The following is a 14359-nucleotide window of genomic DNA, read 5'->3' on the forward strand; positions in this document are numbered from 1 at the left end:
GGGCAACACACAAGGAGCACTGAGTGTGGAGGGCTGATATACGGGTAGATGAAAGCAGATTAAGAGGCAAAAGGAGGGTGGAAGAAGTGAGTTCTCCAAAGTGCTGTCTCTGTGTCTGTCCCGCATAAACACAAACACAGCTTCAAAATCTCCCCATTCAATTACAACTGAGGCCATCTATATATATATATATATATATGACTGGTGTGCTCTTTGAATAATGGAGCCAATATGGAGCGAGTCACTGAGAAGATTTGGTCGTCTGATAGAGGTCATAAGGTTTTTGCCATGGGAGCAGTGTGGGCATTTTAGTGCATTTTACACTCTAAAAGTGGAAACGACTCATGCCTGCTCCTGTCTGGACCATCACAATTCACATCAGATATGCTTTTAATTTTTTATACAGCAATTATGGAGAACTGGACCTCCATGGCTTTGTCTAATTTCCCAAGACTTTGAGATGTGAATATCATATGGTCCTTTCATGATATAAAAATGACAGAGCTTTCGATTATTCTTTTATGACTTCAGGGAAAACCTCAGATGTTATGAAAGTGCTGTTTTATAAAAAGTTATCTCGCCTCTTTTTTCAGTCTTTCAGGAGTTCATAAAAATCTTACCACTTCATTAGAAAACTATTTCTGACAATGAATAATGTAGCTAACTGGTGTCTCTAAGGTCAAATGACTCAGAGTTAAACATTTGTTCAAGTACTTGGATTATTTGGTATCTATGAAAATGAAACTTATTCTACAACTACAATGATTGCCACTCAGACAAAAGAGCTGCGTTAACATGAAAGAAACATTGACCATAACTGCCTTGTAAGGAATGTAGTACAAGGTTAGTACATTTTGGAATACCTGCTAGAGTAACTTTCAAATCACAGTACCACTTGACTAGCAAAAACTGTAATGTAAGCATCCATAGCAAGTATTGTTTTGAAACAAGAAATCCACAACACATCTCCAGAAATACCGGTCCTGGCTGGAAACATGTGTCATTTTTTAATTTATGCATTTAAAAAAATAAAATAAACAGCAATATTCAAACATCCACTACGCTGGTATGCATTAAAACAGCATATCCCTAAAAAAAACGTTTTACTGATGTTTGTGCATTAAGCAAACTTAATTAAATAAAAAAAATATATAATAAACACTGTTGCCTTTAAAGCAGCTATACCAAAACATACAGTCCTATGTCACAACATTGCCTACTCTTCCAAGAGGTGAATTGTCAGTGCTAAGAGAAGGTACATTTTAAACTTATGAACGGTACCTGTTCCAGCAGTTTTCTGTATCTCTGCGTGGCTTGCTGGATGAGGTCCCTCACAGTCCACCCCTCCTTGCAGGGCACCACCACACCTGTCTGCCCAAATGTCACTGTCACCTTCATTGTAGCACTCTCCACTTCATCCAAGATGCAGGCCCTCTGGATGTGGGTGATGAACAATGGTGACAATAATGCAGGAAGGCTCCAAACTGCAGTATGCTCCCCAGAAAGTCTTAATAAAGAGGCAGGGAAGTGACCGAGCAGAAAAGGCAAAAATGGTGGAAGAAAGTGTCAAAGTGGTCCAGTCTCTTTACTAACACTGTCAAATGTGTTAACTGGCTTCCCATGCCATTCCTACAGACTTTTACAGCTCAACTCAAGTTGATAACGATGACGCGAGTAAGTACATCCGGGCTACTCAATTACTTTCTCATGCTATGTTCATGAGGCTTATCTCCCTTTCTCATCCCTTCACATCTCCTCAAATACTATTCAGCAAGTAGTGATACTATTCAGTTGGTCAATGTATAAACTTGTTGAGTTTCCAGATGAGTTAAAATTGCTGCAGTCTTATTATGATGGAGATTAGCTGGTAAACGAGAAGAGTGTCATGCCATTTCTCACAGAGTTTTAACTAACGCTAACTCTGGATAACTTCACTTAACGGAGGCTAGCTGTCTGTCAGCTAGCTCCACTTTGCTAAAATGATTAGCTTGATACTGTAACCTGGTATGGCTAAAATAACAAGCCAAGGATGAACGCTTTTCAGTTTGCCACAAGCGTTAGATATCCTCACGCGCTTCTCCACTATATCAGGTGAAGTGTTACTACTTGTTTTGACGTCTGGAGAAACGTGTATCCTATTCTATTAACTTTCACATCAGAGTTAGCAAGCCGAGTCCTACGCTAGCTAACGTTAGCCACCTTAGCTGAACTTTGGAGGGAGGGATGGAGTCGCTAGGGCATCATTCCAGAAGTTTTTCCTCTCGCAACTTTCCTTCTTCCAAGCAGTCAGCAGCATCCACTTCATCACCGACACACACAGTTTGGCAACGAAACCGTTATTTTGACTTTCGCGGAAAAGCCGGAGGCGAAGTTAAACAGTAAAACAGACCATGGCACTGTTTGTTGGAAAAGTTTTGAGATTCCTTCACTGCCGTCCGCTCCTGGCCAGTTCCTGACCAGCTCCTCCACCGCTTGTTGCTGTCACTTTCTTAAAGGGGAAGTACTCCAGTTATTGCAGTAAGAGTACAGGTAATGCACAATTCATATATCCACCTTCTCAGTTAAAGTTACTGCTCAAACAGAAAGATATGATGTGCAGGAAAACAAAATTACATTGGTAGTCAACTCCACTACTTCCTCTATTGGGAGAACATTTTAAAAAGTCACAGCAACTGCTGCAGTGGTGGAGAAGTTACTCAAACCCTTTATTTAGATAGCAATGTACTGTGTAAATACTTATTAAATGTAACAGCCTGCACTCAAAGGGATTAAAACTACATTCATTACCTTGTTTGGCAACTTGGGGCAGTGAAACAAGCTGAAATTAACAACAGGAATGTATTTATCATCTTATAAAGTTGTTGTGGCAGACAGACAGACAGACAGACAGACAGACAGAAAGCAACATTAGTATTCATTGGAGTCATGTTTGTGACCACCTGATTAATGTGATATTCAATCTCCTTCAACGGTTCATTGTGTAACTCCGAGCCACCTGCTCCAAAGAAATAGGGGCAGTATTTCAGCTCTAAACTGGGTCCATACAATGTCTAATGTTCATATTTTAGTTATAGTAGTTTGGTATATTTATTGTATTCTAATTTATTCTTTATATTGTGCATTGCATTTACTCCTGTGTAATGCCTGTTTGTCAGTCAGTCAGTCAGTCAGTCAGTCAGTAACAATACCAACATTTGACTAAACTGCTGAAACTCTGAGAGCCGGTCAAAAGACCCTGCTGTCTTATAATCTTCACGTGGGGCTGATCATCTGTGTTTACTGAGGCACTGATGTTAACCGGGGCTGTAGTCCGTGTGACGTTAGTTTGTTTATTGGACTAAATCCAAAGTGGCAGAAACTAGAAAACGACCCACATATTCGTCTCATCTTACCATTGGAGGCGCAGCCAGGAGAGCAGCCCGAAGCCGGAGGAGAGAGGTCGGTCGAGCCGGCACTCTGCAACCACCTCCGTCAGACGGAGCCCCAGTCAGCGGCCGAGGAGACACAAGCTCAGCCAGAACAAGCCCCAGCGCCGGCACACACAACGGGCTGCTGGACCTGTGTAACGGCAGCAATGGGGAGTTTGTAGTTCCCCGGTGCTGTGGCTGAACTCGAGCTAACTGCTAACTGAAGCTACGTCTCCCGGGGCTGCCGACAGTAAATAAAAATAGGCCTAATTTTAAAAAGTGTACAATGGTAAAGTGGCCTCCGGTAAAGCAGATGTTTAATGTTTATCCAACAGTAAACACACAGAAGAAGAAAACAGGAACAATAACACAGAAGACGAAAGCATATGGATGAGAGTCACAGTGAACGGAAGATAGATAGAGACGCAGTTGTACCTGCCAAACAAGTTCAAACTGTATCTAAGTACCTGAACAAATGGGAGGAGACCTTCCCTTATTTAATAAAAGCAGAGTCGGGCAAACTTGTGCTTATTGTAAAGTGTGCCATTCAGATGTTAGCATCGCACACGGTGGAATAAGCGATGTTTGCCTGCATGAAAAATCGTACAAACACAAACACAAGCACGCCAAAAGGAACAAAACATACACAGTCAATGACTTCATGTGTGACAAGAACTGTGTCGGAGGCAAACCAAGTGATCAAAGCTGAGGGAAAGATGTCGATGCTTTGCGCCAAAAATAATGTAGCATTCATCTTCTGCGATGATTTCAGTCGCAGTGTAGCGGACATGTTTCCCGACTCTGCCATCGCAAGGAAGTACTCGGCGGGGAAAACAAAGACCCAACTCATCAATCATCAAATAAATTGATGATAATAACTAATAAATAAAATACATAAATCTTATAAACATGTATGTACAAGTAATACTTTAAATAAACATGTATTTCCTGAATGTATATACCCATCTCTTATGTGTTTACATTTACATTACATGGGGGCTGAGAGCTGTGAAGGTATGGACGGAGTCCGCCAGAAAATGTCCCTTATTTTGAAATTCCAATGTTGACAGGTATGGGCATATCTTACACTTTCAATCTTTAAGCTTTGTTCAGGTCTAAAACAAAGAAGATGCTAAAACGCTTTGTAAAACTAAGGAGAACAGCAGAGTTGGTTGCTGATTATTTGTGGGTTTGTTTCTACGAGGGACCCCTTTTAAACTATAGGCCATTGAACCATTGTTATTTAAAGAAAATATGATTAGTGGAATTTTAAAGTTGAAGTATAGCCATTTCTTTCAATTTCAGCCTATTCAAATTTTTTAAATAAAAACACTACTTTTGAAGAATTGACCTTTATTTTTTAAAAGCAGCACAGTTGTTAAATGATCAAATATATGATGGCTGAATGTCATTTAGCTGCTTCAGTTTCATGGTCACGGTATTGTTCATGCTTGCTCATGACTGACATTGTCAATGTTATTAGTAACACCCGTGCTTCTCTTTTGCTCCTGTCTTGTTTTTGTTTCTTTGAATATCTTTTCCCCCTATTGTTTGTCCCTTATAAAAGGCAAACATCTATAAAATATTTGTTGTATAAAAAATTATGGAAAAAACACTGAAGGGCCAGTATGTAGTATTTAGGGGGATCTATTAGCAGAAATGTAATATAATATTCATAACTATGTTTTGATTGGTGTATAATCACCTGAAACTAAGAGTCAAGTTTTCGTTACCTTATGAGCCCTTCATAGGGACATAGGGAGCGGGTCCTCTTCCACGGAGTCCGTCATGTTGCACCGCCATGTTTCTACAGTAGCCCAGAACGAACAAACTAAACTCTGGCTCTACATAGGGCCTTTAGCAGTTTTTCGTTACTTGAAGGCCATCGTAGTTTTCCGACACAATTGTAAAACTTCTAAAGTCGTGTTATGGTAAGGATGGCCTCTGAGTGAGCTGAAGGTCCTGAAAGATACCACGGTGTTACCACGGTTTTGCACTGGGCGACTCGTTACCGTAGTCTTTTAAAGAGAGGGGGAAGTGGAGGGTTATTCCGTTGGTTGCAATCTGCAATGGCAACACTAGTTGCCACTAAATCCTACACACTGTTTCTTTAACAAGACACCTGACTGAGTTATTAAACGCTATTATTGTTAATATTATTACTAGTAATGGAGGATGTTTTACCTTTGTAAAACCTAGAATTGGCATGCATTCAGTGACAGTCACAACAATTATAGGGTATGATTAGCCTCGATGTCACAGCTATAATATTAAGGGATCCACTTTTAATACAGCAGACAGTCAAATTTGTGTCTTACCAACCTTTTAAACCTAATCAAACTCCTTGAAACTCTCCTACAGGCTAACGCCAGCTCAGCATTATGATGTTGAAGCCAACAAAAATACTGTATTTACAAAACATTTTGGCTCTTCACAGTTTGATTCATCTTCAAAGAGGAAACCCCTCCCTTTTGAGGTGGAGTTTGGCTTTGTAGCAGCTCAAATATGCATGTGTATGTCTGCTAATTGATTTGGGCTAGGTTTAGTTTCTGGGTCACTGAATTCCATTGCTACTAATGAACCCCAGGGGAGGAGGAACATTGTGCATGCATGCAATTTTCCCCCTCCTTCTTTCTTTGGTGAAAGTTTGAAAGTTAGAAGTACACTTGAGTAATCATTTAGGATATGAATTTTGAAATTATTGAATTAAGTGCAAAGTTGAAGAGTAAGAAGCAAACTTTTTTTTTTTTTTAAAGAACTTGTCTTGATTCATATCTTTCGTCTTATAATTCTATAAAAAAGATGAATATAGTATTAATGACAATGTTGAAAATACACAAAAAATACACTATATAATATTTACAGATTAAAGGACTGAGTTAGTTTAATATGACTCTATTTCATCTGATTTTATTACTTTTATTATGTGACAAGTGAGTTGTCATCATCAATTTAATTGATTTGTCCAGCACCTCAAAAATGTCCCATCAAAGCACAGGTGTAAATAATGACATTAATAACGACTGAATTCCATGTAGCTGCTTCAGTTTCCAGCTCACTGTCACGATGTCATGGCTTATTGAGACACTTGAATAGAACAGAGCAATCACTAATGTTATTCGTAACACCTGTGCTTTTCCAGGTCAATTAAAACGTCTGCTGTAAAAGAGGCCTATGACTGAGGCCATATCCACACAATACTGGATCAATCTAGTGTCATATCCCGTCTAGTGGCCAAAACACAGCATGAAAAAGATCCATTTTTTCTTTGTCAAGTTTAGTCAAGCAAAAAAAACAGATATTTGTAACAAATGTGTAACATGGAAATGGAGGATTTCAATCCTCTTTAAAAAAAATGTATTTAATATGTGTGCACAAAAATTAAAACTGCATTTCACCCATCCTATTACTAGGAGCAGTGGAAAGCTACTATATATACAGTGCCCGGGGAGCAGTGTGGGGGTCTGGTGCCTTGCTCAAGGGCGACCCTCCGGTTCCCAAAGCAAGTCCGTACAGACTGAGCTACTGCCGCCCAAATATAACACAATATAGATCAGATTAATGTTTTAGATTAGATTTTTTTTTTAAACATGTTTTATATATATAAATATATATATATATATTTCTTATAAGTAAGAAAACAAACAAACTGCATAATTTAGTAGTCTATTTCATGTCGTAAAAGGACGAGGAAAAAGTGAGATAATTCCTACCCTTTTTTAAAATATTTTATTAATACACTTAATGTTAAACATGATTATTCCAACTTTCCAACCTAGTGTTCACCATACAGACCTTGATCAAATTAATCAAATCAAAAGAATGTGAAACATTCAAAACAAAACAAATATGAATTAAATCAGAATAAAACTACACAAATCAAAAACAACCTACATACCCTGTCCCCTGTCTTACTATGCCAGTTCCCCTCTCTCATCATCCATCTCATATCCATTCAATATGTTGTTTTTAAATATGTCTTTAACCTTTTTAAATGTTCTACATGTTACCATTTCATCACTACAATTATTCCATAAATGAACTCCTTTAACTGTAATGCAACGATATTTTGCATTGAACGTGTCATCGTTTCTTGAACATACAGATTCCTCTCAGTTCGTGTGAACTCTCTCTCATTTTCTGCTCGGTACATGATTTGGACCATTGAGTAGTTAACCAAATCTTTACATTTTTGTGCTTTTAATTTGATAATGAGTGTGTTTTTAAAGAGTGTGTGTGAATTATAACTACTTAACCTTCCTAACTAAAGTAAAAAGGAGAAAATGAAGAGGAAGACAAAGCCATCGGCATAGTAGAGATTCAACAAGTGCTTCCCAGTAAACTACTACTACACTTTTAGAAGGACACATAGAGGCAATTTTTGTTCTAACATAATTTGTCTGTCCCATTCAAAATCATTACTACTCACTGTTGGAAAAAAAAATCCATAGATATACACACACTTGTATTCAAACCTCGATCCATATGGCTGCTCATTCTCCCTCTTTACCCCATATGGTAAACTCCTAACCTCAGCAGTGTTCTGTGTCAGGCCTCCTCCATTATGAACTGTTGTGAAGCACAGCGAACATGCTAGGATGTGAATGCTCCCCTGCTGTTGGGCCAGATGCATCCAGACCCTGGCAAACAAATCAATATGTGTGGTAGAACATGTTCCGCTTTTGAAAAAAGAAAAGGAAAATTAAAGGGCGCAGTGGGAGAGAGGAGAGCATTATGCGAATCTTGGATGGAAACACACACATAGAGGGTGCGCATACACTTCATATTGTACATGAAAGCACTCAATTACATAAGAACATACTATTTTGTCCCTCATAAAGTCTCTCCATCACCCCCCTACTACTGAAATAACTCTGAATGATATTGTTGAGTATAATGCACCTGTATTTTTCACATGCATCATCCATCATGCTTTTAAATCACCCCAAGCAGGCGCACAGTGCATTCGGAAGTGACAAGTAGAGAGAGGCACATCTGGCATAAGACAACAGGGGGCCACATACGCTCATTCCCCATCTATAATTCCATGGCCTAATGCTGATGTACATACTCCCTTCTCTGGGGTTTGTATTGGACCATACTCGCTCAGAATTCATGGTTACAGCCAGCGTTCTCTTGCGAACGAGGGCACATGAGACAAAGAGACACATGCAGACATTTGGTTGGAAACGGCATAATATATGGTAAAATACCATATTTACATTATCATTGTATATTTAAAAGATACAGGTGCATTATTGTACAAACTAACAACATGCTTAATAGGCCGCTGCTGCTCAGCAAGAGCGTTTGCCTATTTCTGTCCAAGAAAAATATCTTGAAAATATTTGCTTTTACTTGAGATATGACAATACTGTTATAACTCTTTGCTGACACAATCACCATAACACATTTTTATTTTCTTCTTCAAATTAGTTTATTGGATTTTCAACAACAGAGAATTTTCCAGATAGTTACTTTTGAAGTATCAATATAGAGTCATGTTTAACATACATCGAGAGAAACTGAACATGTCCATAAAGTGCAATACACATAATAACATATACACATAACAGGGCAGTAAAAAGAAGGAAAGAAAAACCCCAAACAATGCAAGATAATCAAGTTTAAGATTTCGAGCCAAAACGTGTCTATCAACCACAAGGACCCTTCTTTTTGCATCTGTGAAAAACAAAGGTTAGCACCACATGAACATTGTATTCAGCTCTTCCTATACTAAAGAAGTTATCAGATCTCAGTTATACAGTCCCAACTACCCCTTTCTCATCGTGAGCATATGACCCACAGAAAGTCTTCCTGGCTCTAAAATACATTATGTTAAAAGGATGCATTGAATAATGGTTGACAAAAGAATACACTTCTATTGTAAATGTCTGTGCTGTAAAGAATGCATATGGAATAGTCCTATATCAATAATGCCTTCTTCATCTTGATGCTTTTATTTGTGCGACTTATTTGTTGTTTTCATTTTGCTATTTTCTGCTCTGTGTTGCATTCCAAATCTCCAAATCTCATCAATAAATTATATTAACACAATAAATCCAGACCAAGACAGAATGTCCTGGTGGTCAACATGTTATATGTTACTGAAAGAGTTTTCCTACACCCTGCAGACTGGTCATATGTGTGCGTGTGTGTGTGTGTGTGTGTGTGTGTGTGTGTGTGTGTGTGTGTGTGTGGGGGGGGGGGGCGGCATGTGTCGCCCACAGATACAGACAGATCGATACTAGGACTTGTCAGCGGGGAGATTTCGATCAGTCCACTCCCCTAAATCCTCAAGCCCCCATACACATATATACTGACACACAGTCACAGCCCATATATCTCATTGCACTGTGAAGAGAATAGCAGACTGTCAATAGACCCTTCCACTACATGCTCTAACACACTCACGCACACACACTGGTACTAGTAGCCCCGTCGATCATCCCTTGTCCGTACAGAGATCTTCAATGTGTCACACATGTACTAGCCCTGCTTCTATCCAGGGCAGACTAAAAAACATGTATTGCACCACTGGGAATCCTGTAATTATTATGGATGGATGGTTATGTTAGAAATGGGAAAATACCAACTGCAAAGTAAACTTATTTGGCGAATGTGGTTATTTTACACAGTGCTTTGCCTGTTTATTTAGTTTATTTTAAAAAGGGATACACGCTTCATTTAAAATATCCATTATTTTAGGTTTGATATATAGGCTATTAACAGTGTTGAACAAAAAAATCTTGTAATTCAGAAGAGTGATTAAAGATTAAGTGATTAAGAAGAGCAGGCTAAAGACTTTCCTTTTTGATAAAGCTTATAGTTAGGGCTGGCTCAGGTTTGCCCTGGATCAGCCCCTAGTTATGCTGCTATAAGCTTAGACTGCCGTGGGACACCTCCCTGCTCTCCTCCTTCTCTTCCTCTCTCCTCCCCTCCCTCGCTCTTCTTCTCCCTCTCTATCTGTATGCATTTATGTAAACGTATGTTATTAACTCAGCATCCGAGGCATCATCCCTGGAGTTTCTGTGTCTCATGTGGCAGGTTGTCACTGATAAAGTTTATGTCAGGATCAGGAATCGTGGCTGCGCCTGCTGCCCTGGTCCTGCTGGACACCGGAAAGCCTTTTTGACATTTTCCTGGATTCATCCAAACTTTCTCTTTTTCAACACAACATCATTTCTGTCAAATGTTGTATTTGTACTATGTTGTTTATCCTGTACACACAACATATATTGCACGTTGTCCGTCCTGGGAGAGGGATCCCTCCTCAGTTGCTCTCCCTGAGGTTTCTTCCATTTTTCCCCCTTTAATTATGGGGTTTCTTTTAGGAAGTTTTTCCTTGTGCGATGCGAGGGTCTAAGGACAGAGGGTGTCGTAACCTGTACAGTCTGTAAAGCACACTGAGACAAATGTATAATTTGTGATATTGGGCTATATAAATAAAATATAAAAAAGTAATTTAAGACCATGCAAGTCAGACATTTTATGTGACTAAATTAAAATGGTTTCTGTTTAATACATTTATGTGATCCAATTAATAACTCTGCTACTTTTAAGTATTCAAAGTATTTAGGTTTCTTTTTTTCATTTAATTTTTCAGTTTTCTCAGAATGATTTAGGGAACAGTTTTACTTTTGAGCTTCACATTTGTCCACATGTGCGTTTGAAAACGTTTACGCTAATGTTGGGCTGGTTTACATATCGCAGCCTACTCAGAGCCCAGTGTAGCTGTTGAACAATAACAACAACATCGTCAAAATTCTTGTCTAACTCATGAGAAGAGGTCAGGTTTTTCTGGCAGCTGCATCTTCATCTGACCCTGTGATGCACCAGACTACTCTAATCTTGATTATATGGTATAGTGAAGGAGAGGTTGCATGGACAAAGAACCAAACATGAAAAAGTGTCATCATGTAGAACAGTAAAACAATGCAAAAGAAACAGAAAATAAGAAAGAATAAACATATTTTTGGCGTGGTCACCTCAGAGAATTTGAGAGAACAAAACTGTTGTGTTAGAGAGGAGCAATGATGACACAAAACCCTAGAAAACACAACAGCGTCTTTAATTTCACTTTTGCTTACATTACAGGCTTCCTGAAATATAAATGTCCATGAGTAACATTGCTTTGTTTCTCCATCTTGACCAGGCAGCCAAACATTTGCACGATATTTATGTATAACACAAAGAAACATACAACACAAGCATATAGTGTAGTCAAGCAAAGCAAGATCAGGACATACAGGGAAAGGAAAAAACAATTGGTACTCCATGTACCCCAGTTAAAAGTTTAACTCGTTTTTACTTGTTAAAAGCAACTTCCTCTCATGAGAATTACAACATTTGTGTTTTGTGAATTCACAGCAGAAATGTAAAAAATGTTTTCAACACTGTAATGTTATCCTTCAACATATTTCACGTGAGCTTCTGTATTTCACCAGCTGTGAAAGCACTTGTGAGCAAGTGTTAATTAGAGAAGAAAGACCGTAAAGACGCATATGCACTCGCACCACCTACCACAAACTGAACTTAAACACACCTTGAGTTTGCGTCTCAAAATTCTCTCTTTCACACACACACACACACACACACACACACACACACACACACACACACACACACACACACACACACACACACACACACACACACACCTCTGGCTAATAGCTCAATTAACACACTGTCACATCAGAAAATCCACCTGTCTCCAAGGAGGATAGCTAAGAGAGTGGAAGTAATTGATACTATATTCGCGGAAAGCTACTTTAAAAACTAATTATGTGTGTATAACAAGCGAGGAATTATTCCGACAGCTTCCGAAACCTATTAGTTGTGGGGACCAGGAGGTGTATGTGTGTGTTTTGTGTGTATTTTATTGTGTAACTGTGCTCTGATCGCTCCTTTCGCCACTGATGTCACAGTACAAAGTTGCAATACATCATAAAGGCAGCCTGTGACTCAACCTGGAACATACACCTTGGGAACGGATCTTCATTTCATTTCATTTTAATGTAATGTACTACAAGAAATATACATTTAACTCTTCAATCAAGAAAGAAAGTGCTTCAGGATTGAATTAAAATGGCGTTTAAGGCATGTTTAGGGAGAGGCTGGCTTCAATTGGATTGAATGTCTGTGTGAGAACAAAGATATGAATTTACAGTTTTGGGAAAAGAAAAGCCCTAACTGTAAACTGAATCTGCTTCTGCAGTCATAAGCAGATTGGTTACATTCAGATTATTTCCTTAAAGAGATGCGTGTGCAAACGCAACTCAAACTGGAGTAAATAGTGCACTTGTTGGGTACTACTTTCAGGTGCGGAATAACACACATTTTGTGGGTTGGTGAGTATTTATGACAGCAGGACTCAAAAATAAATTCTATTTTCATCAAAATGAAGCAACTAGCCAATGCAACGTCGTGTGTCATTGATTTGATTTAAATAGTTAACAGTGGAGCGCTATGGCAAGGAGAAATAAGCTATATCAAGCTACACAGGCAACACTCGATTACATTCATTGATGGTTTCGTTCTTCTGCTGATGATAAGAAAAATGTTGAATATCACCCGCCTGGTCCTTTAAATTAATACTGTCGGTCGTATTTGCCTTTTCAGTACAATAAGAATGTGATGTGAGCTGATGAATAGAGAGATGGAATGGGCCGCAGTCTAACTCTGAATTGGATTCCGAGGAATTGCAGACCAAAAGACCAACTGGTTCACGCCCTCTATCTCCTTCCTCTCTCTTTTACAAAAAATATGACATTTTCAATGCATGAAGCAATTTAATCTCCCTCTCTTCTATGAAAACGCCTGTAAATGAGCGCCTGTGAAATTAAGGAGATCGCCCAGAGATTGGTCAGCCTGTCGATCTCTCTCCCTCTCCCTTTCTTCGGCTCCATCCTGTCTCCCTCTAATACAAAATATAAGATATTATCAATGCATGAAGCAATTTAATCTCTTTCCCTGTGCTCTCTCTCTCTTTCTTACGAAAACGTCTGTAAATGAGTGTCTGTGAAATTAAGTGGGAGATCGTTCTGTTTTCTCTGAGGTCAGTCTCTCTCTTGCTGTCTCTCTCTCTGTCTCTCTCTGTTTCTCTCTGTGTCTCTCCGTCTCTCTCTGCCTCTGTGATCAGTCCATTTGTCAGAGGTCAGACTTGTTCCCTTCTGGGAGCAGCATTCTGCCTGCCAAACATTCCCCATTACCGTATGTAAATTCATTAATTGCAAACCCATAACTACATCATCCTTATACTTTGACCTCTCTTATCCAGCCCTCCCCTCCACACACACACACACACACACACACACACACACACACACACACACACACACACACACACACACACACACACACACACACACACACACACACACACTACCATACCCTCTGCCCTCATGTAAATGAGAAACAAATAAATAAATAATTGAATATACAAGCATTTTATGTCTGGGGCAAATCCTCAGAGAGGAATGAGAGATACAGAGGGATGAGAAAACAGAAAGTGAGGAGGAAATATAACGAGAAAGACAGAAAGAAATGTTGTGAAGGGTAAGAAAAAGATAGGGGTTTACGGGGGCTTACACAACAAGGCAATGAAAAGAAGAGATGATAGCAAACTGACTGACTGCCTGAATAAAATCAAGGTTTTTCAGAAAAACGGAATAAGATGCAGGAAAAACATCCTTTTGTTATGTTAAACACGCCATCTCATTGGAAATGTCTTGGCCTGCTTTATTCATCCTTACATTGTCATCGCGAATAATAGTAGAGATTGACACAGACTCTTGCTTTGGATTAATCCCGAAGCAGTTCAAAGAATTTTATACAGAATGTGTTGATGCCCCTAAGCCGGAGAATAATATGTATATGCACTTCTAGCTATCCACCTACTGTAAGTGTGCAAACTCTTAAGCTGTTTTAGTAAAGGCAGCAGTTGCAAAGAA

General features: G+C 39.0%; 1 protein-coding gene across 1 annotated transcript in view; it reads right to left on the reverse strand.

Moving 5' to 3' along the window:
• The window catches only part of LOC115026262 (partitioning defective 3 homolog B-like), a 234807-nt gene extending 232379 nt beyond the window's left edge, over positions 1 to 2428 (reverse strand). The window contains 1 exon segment of the mRNA XM_029459004.1: positions 1282 to 2428. Within this exon segment, the coding sequence (XP_029314864.1) occupies positions 1282 to 1398 (117 nt within the window). The 5' untranslated portion in view covers positions 1399 to 2428.
• Between the last annotated feature and the right edge of the window lie 11931 nt (positions 2429 to 14359).

The sequence above is a fragment of the Cottoperca gobio genome, chromosome 21 (genome assembly GCF_900634415.1).
Source record: "Cottoperca gobio chromosome 21, fCotGob3.1, whole genome shotgun sequence".
NCBI lineage: Eukaryota > Metazoa > Chordata > Actinopteri > Perciformes > Bovichtidae > Cottoperca > Cottoperca gobio.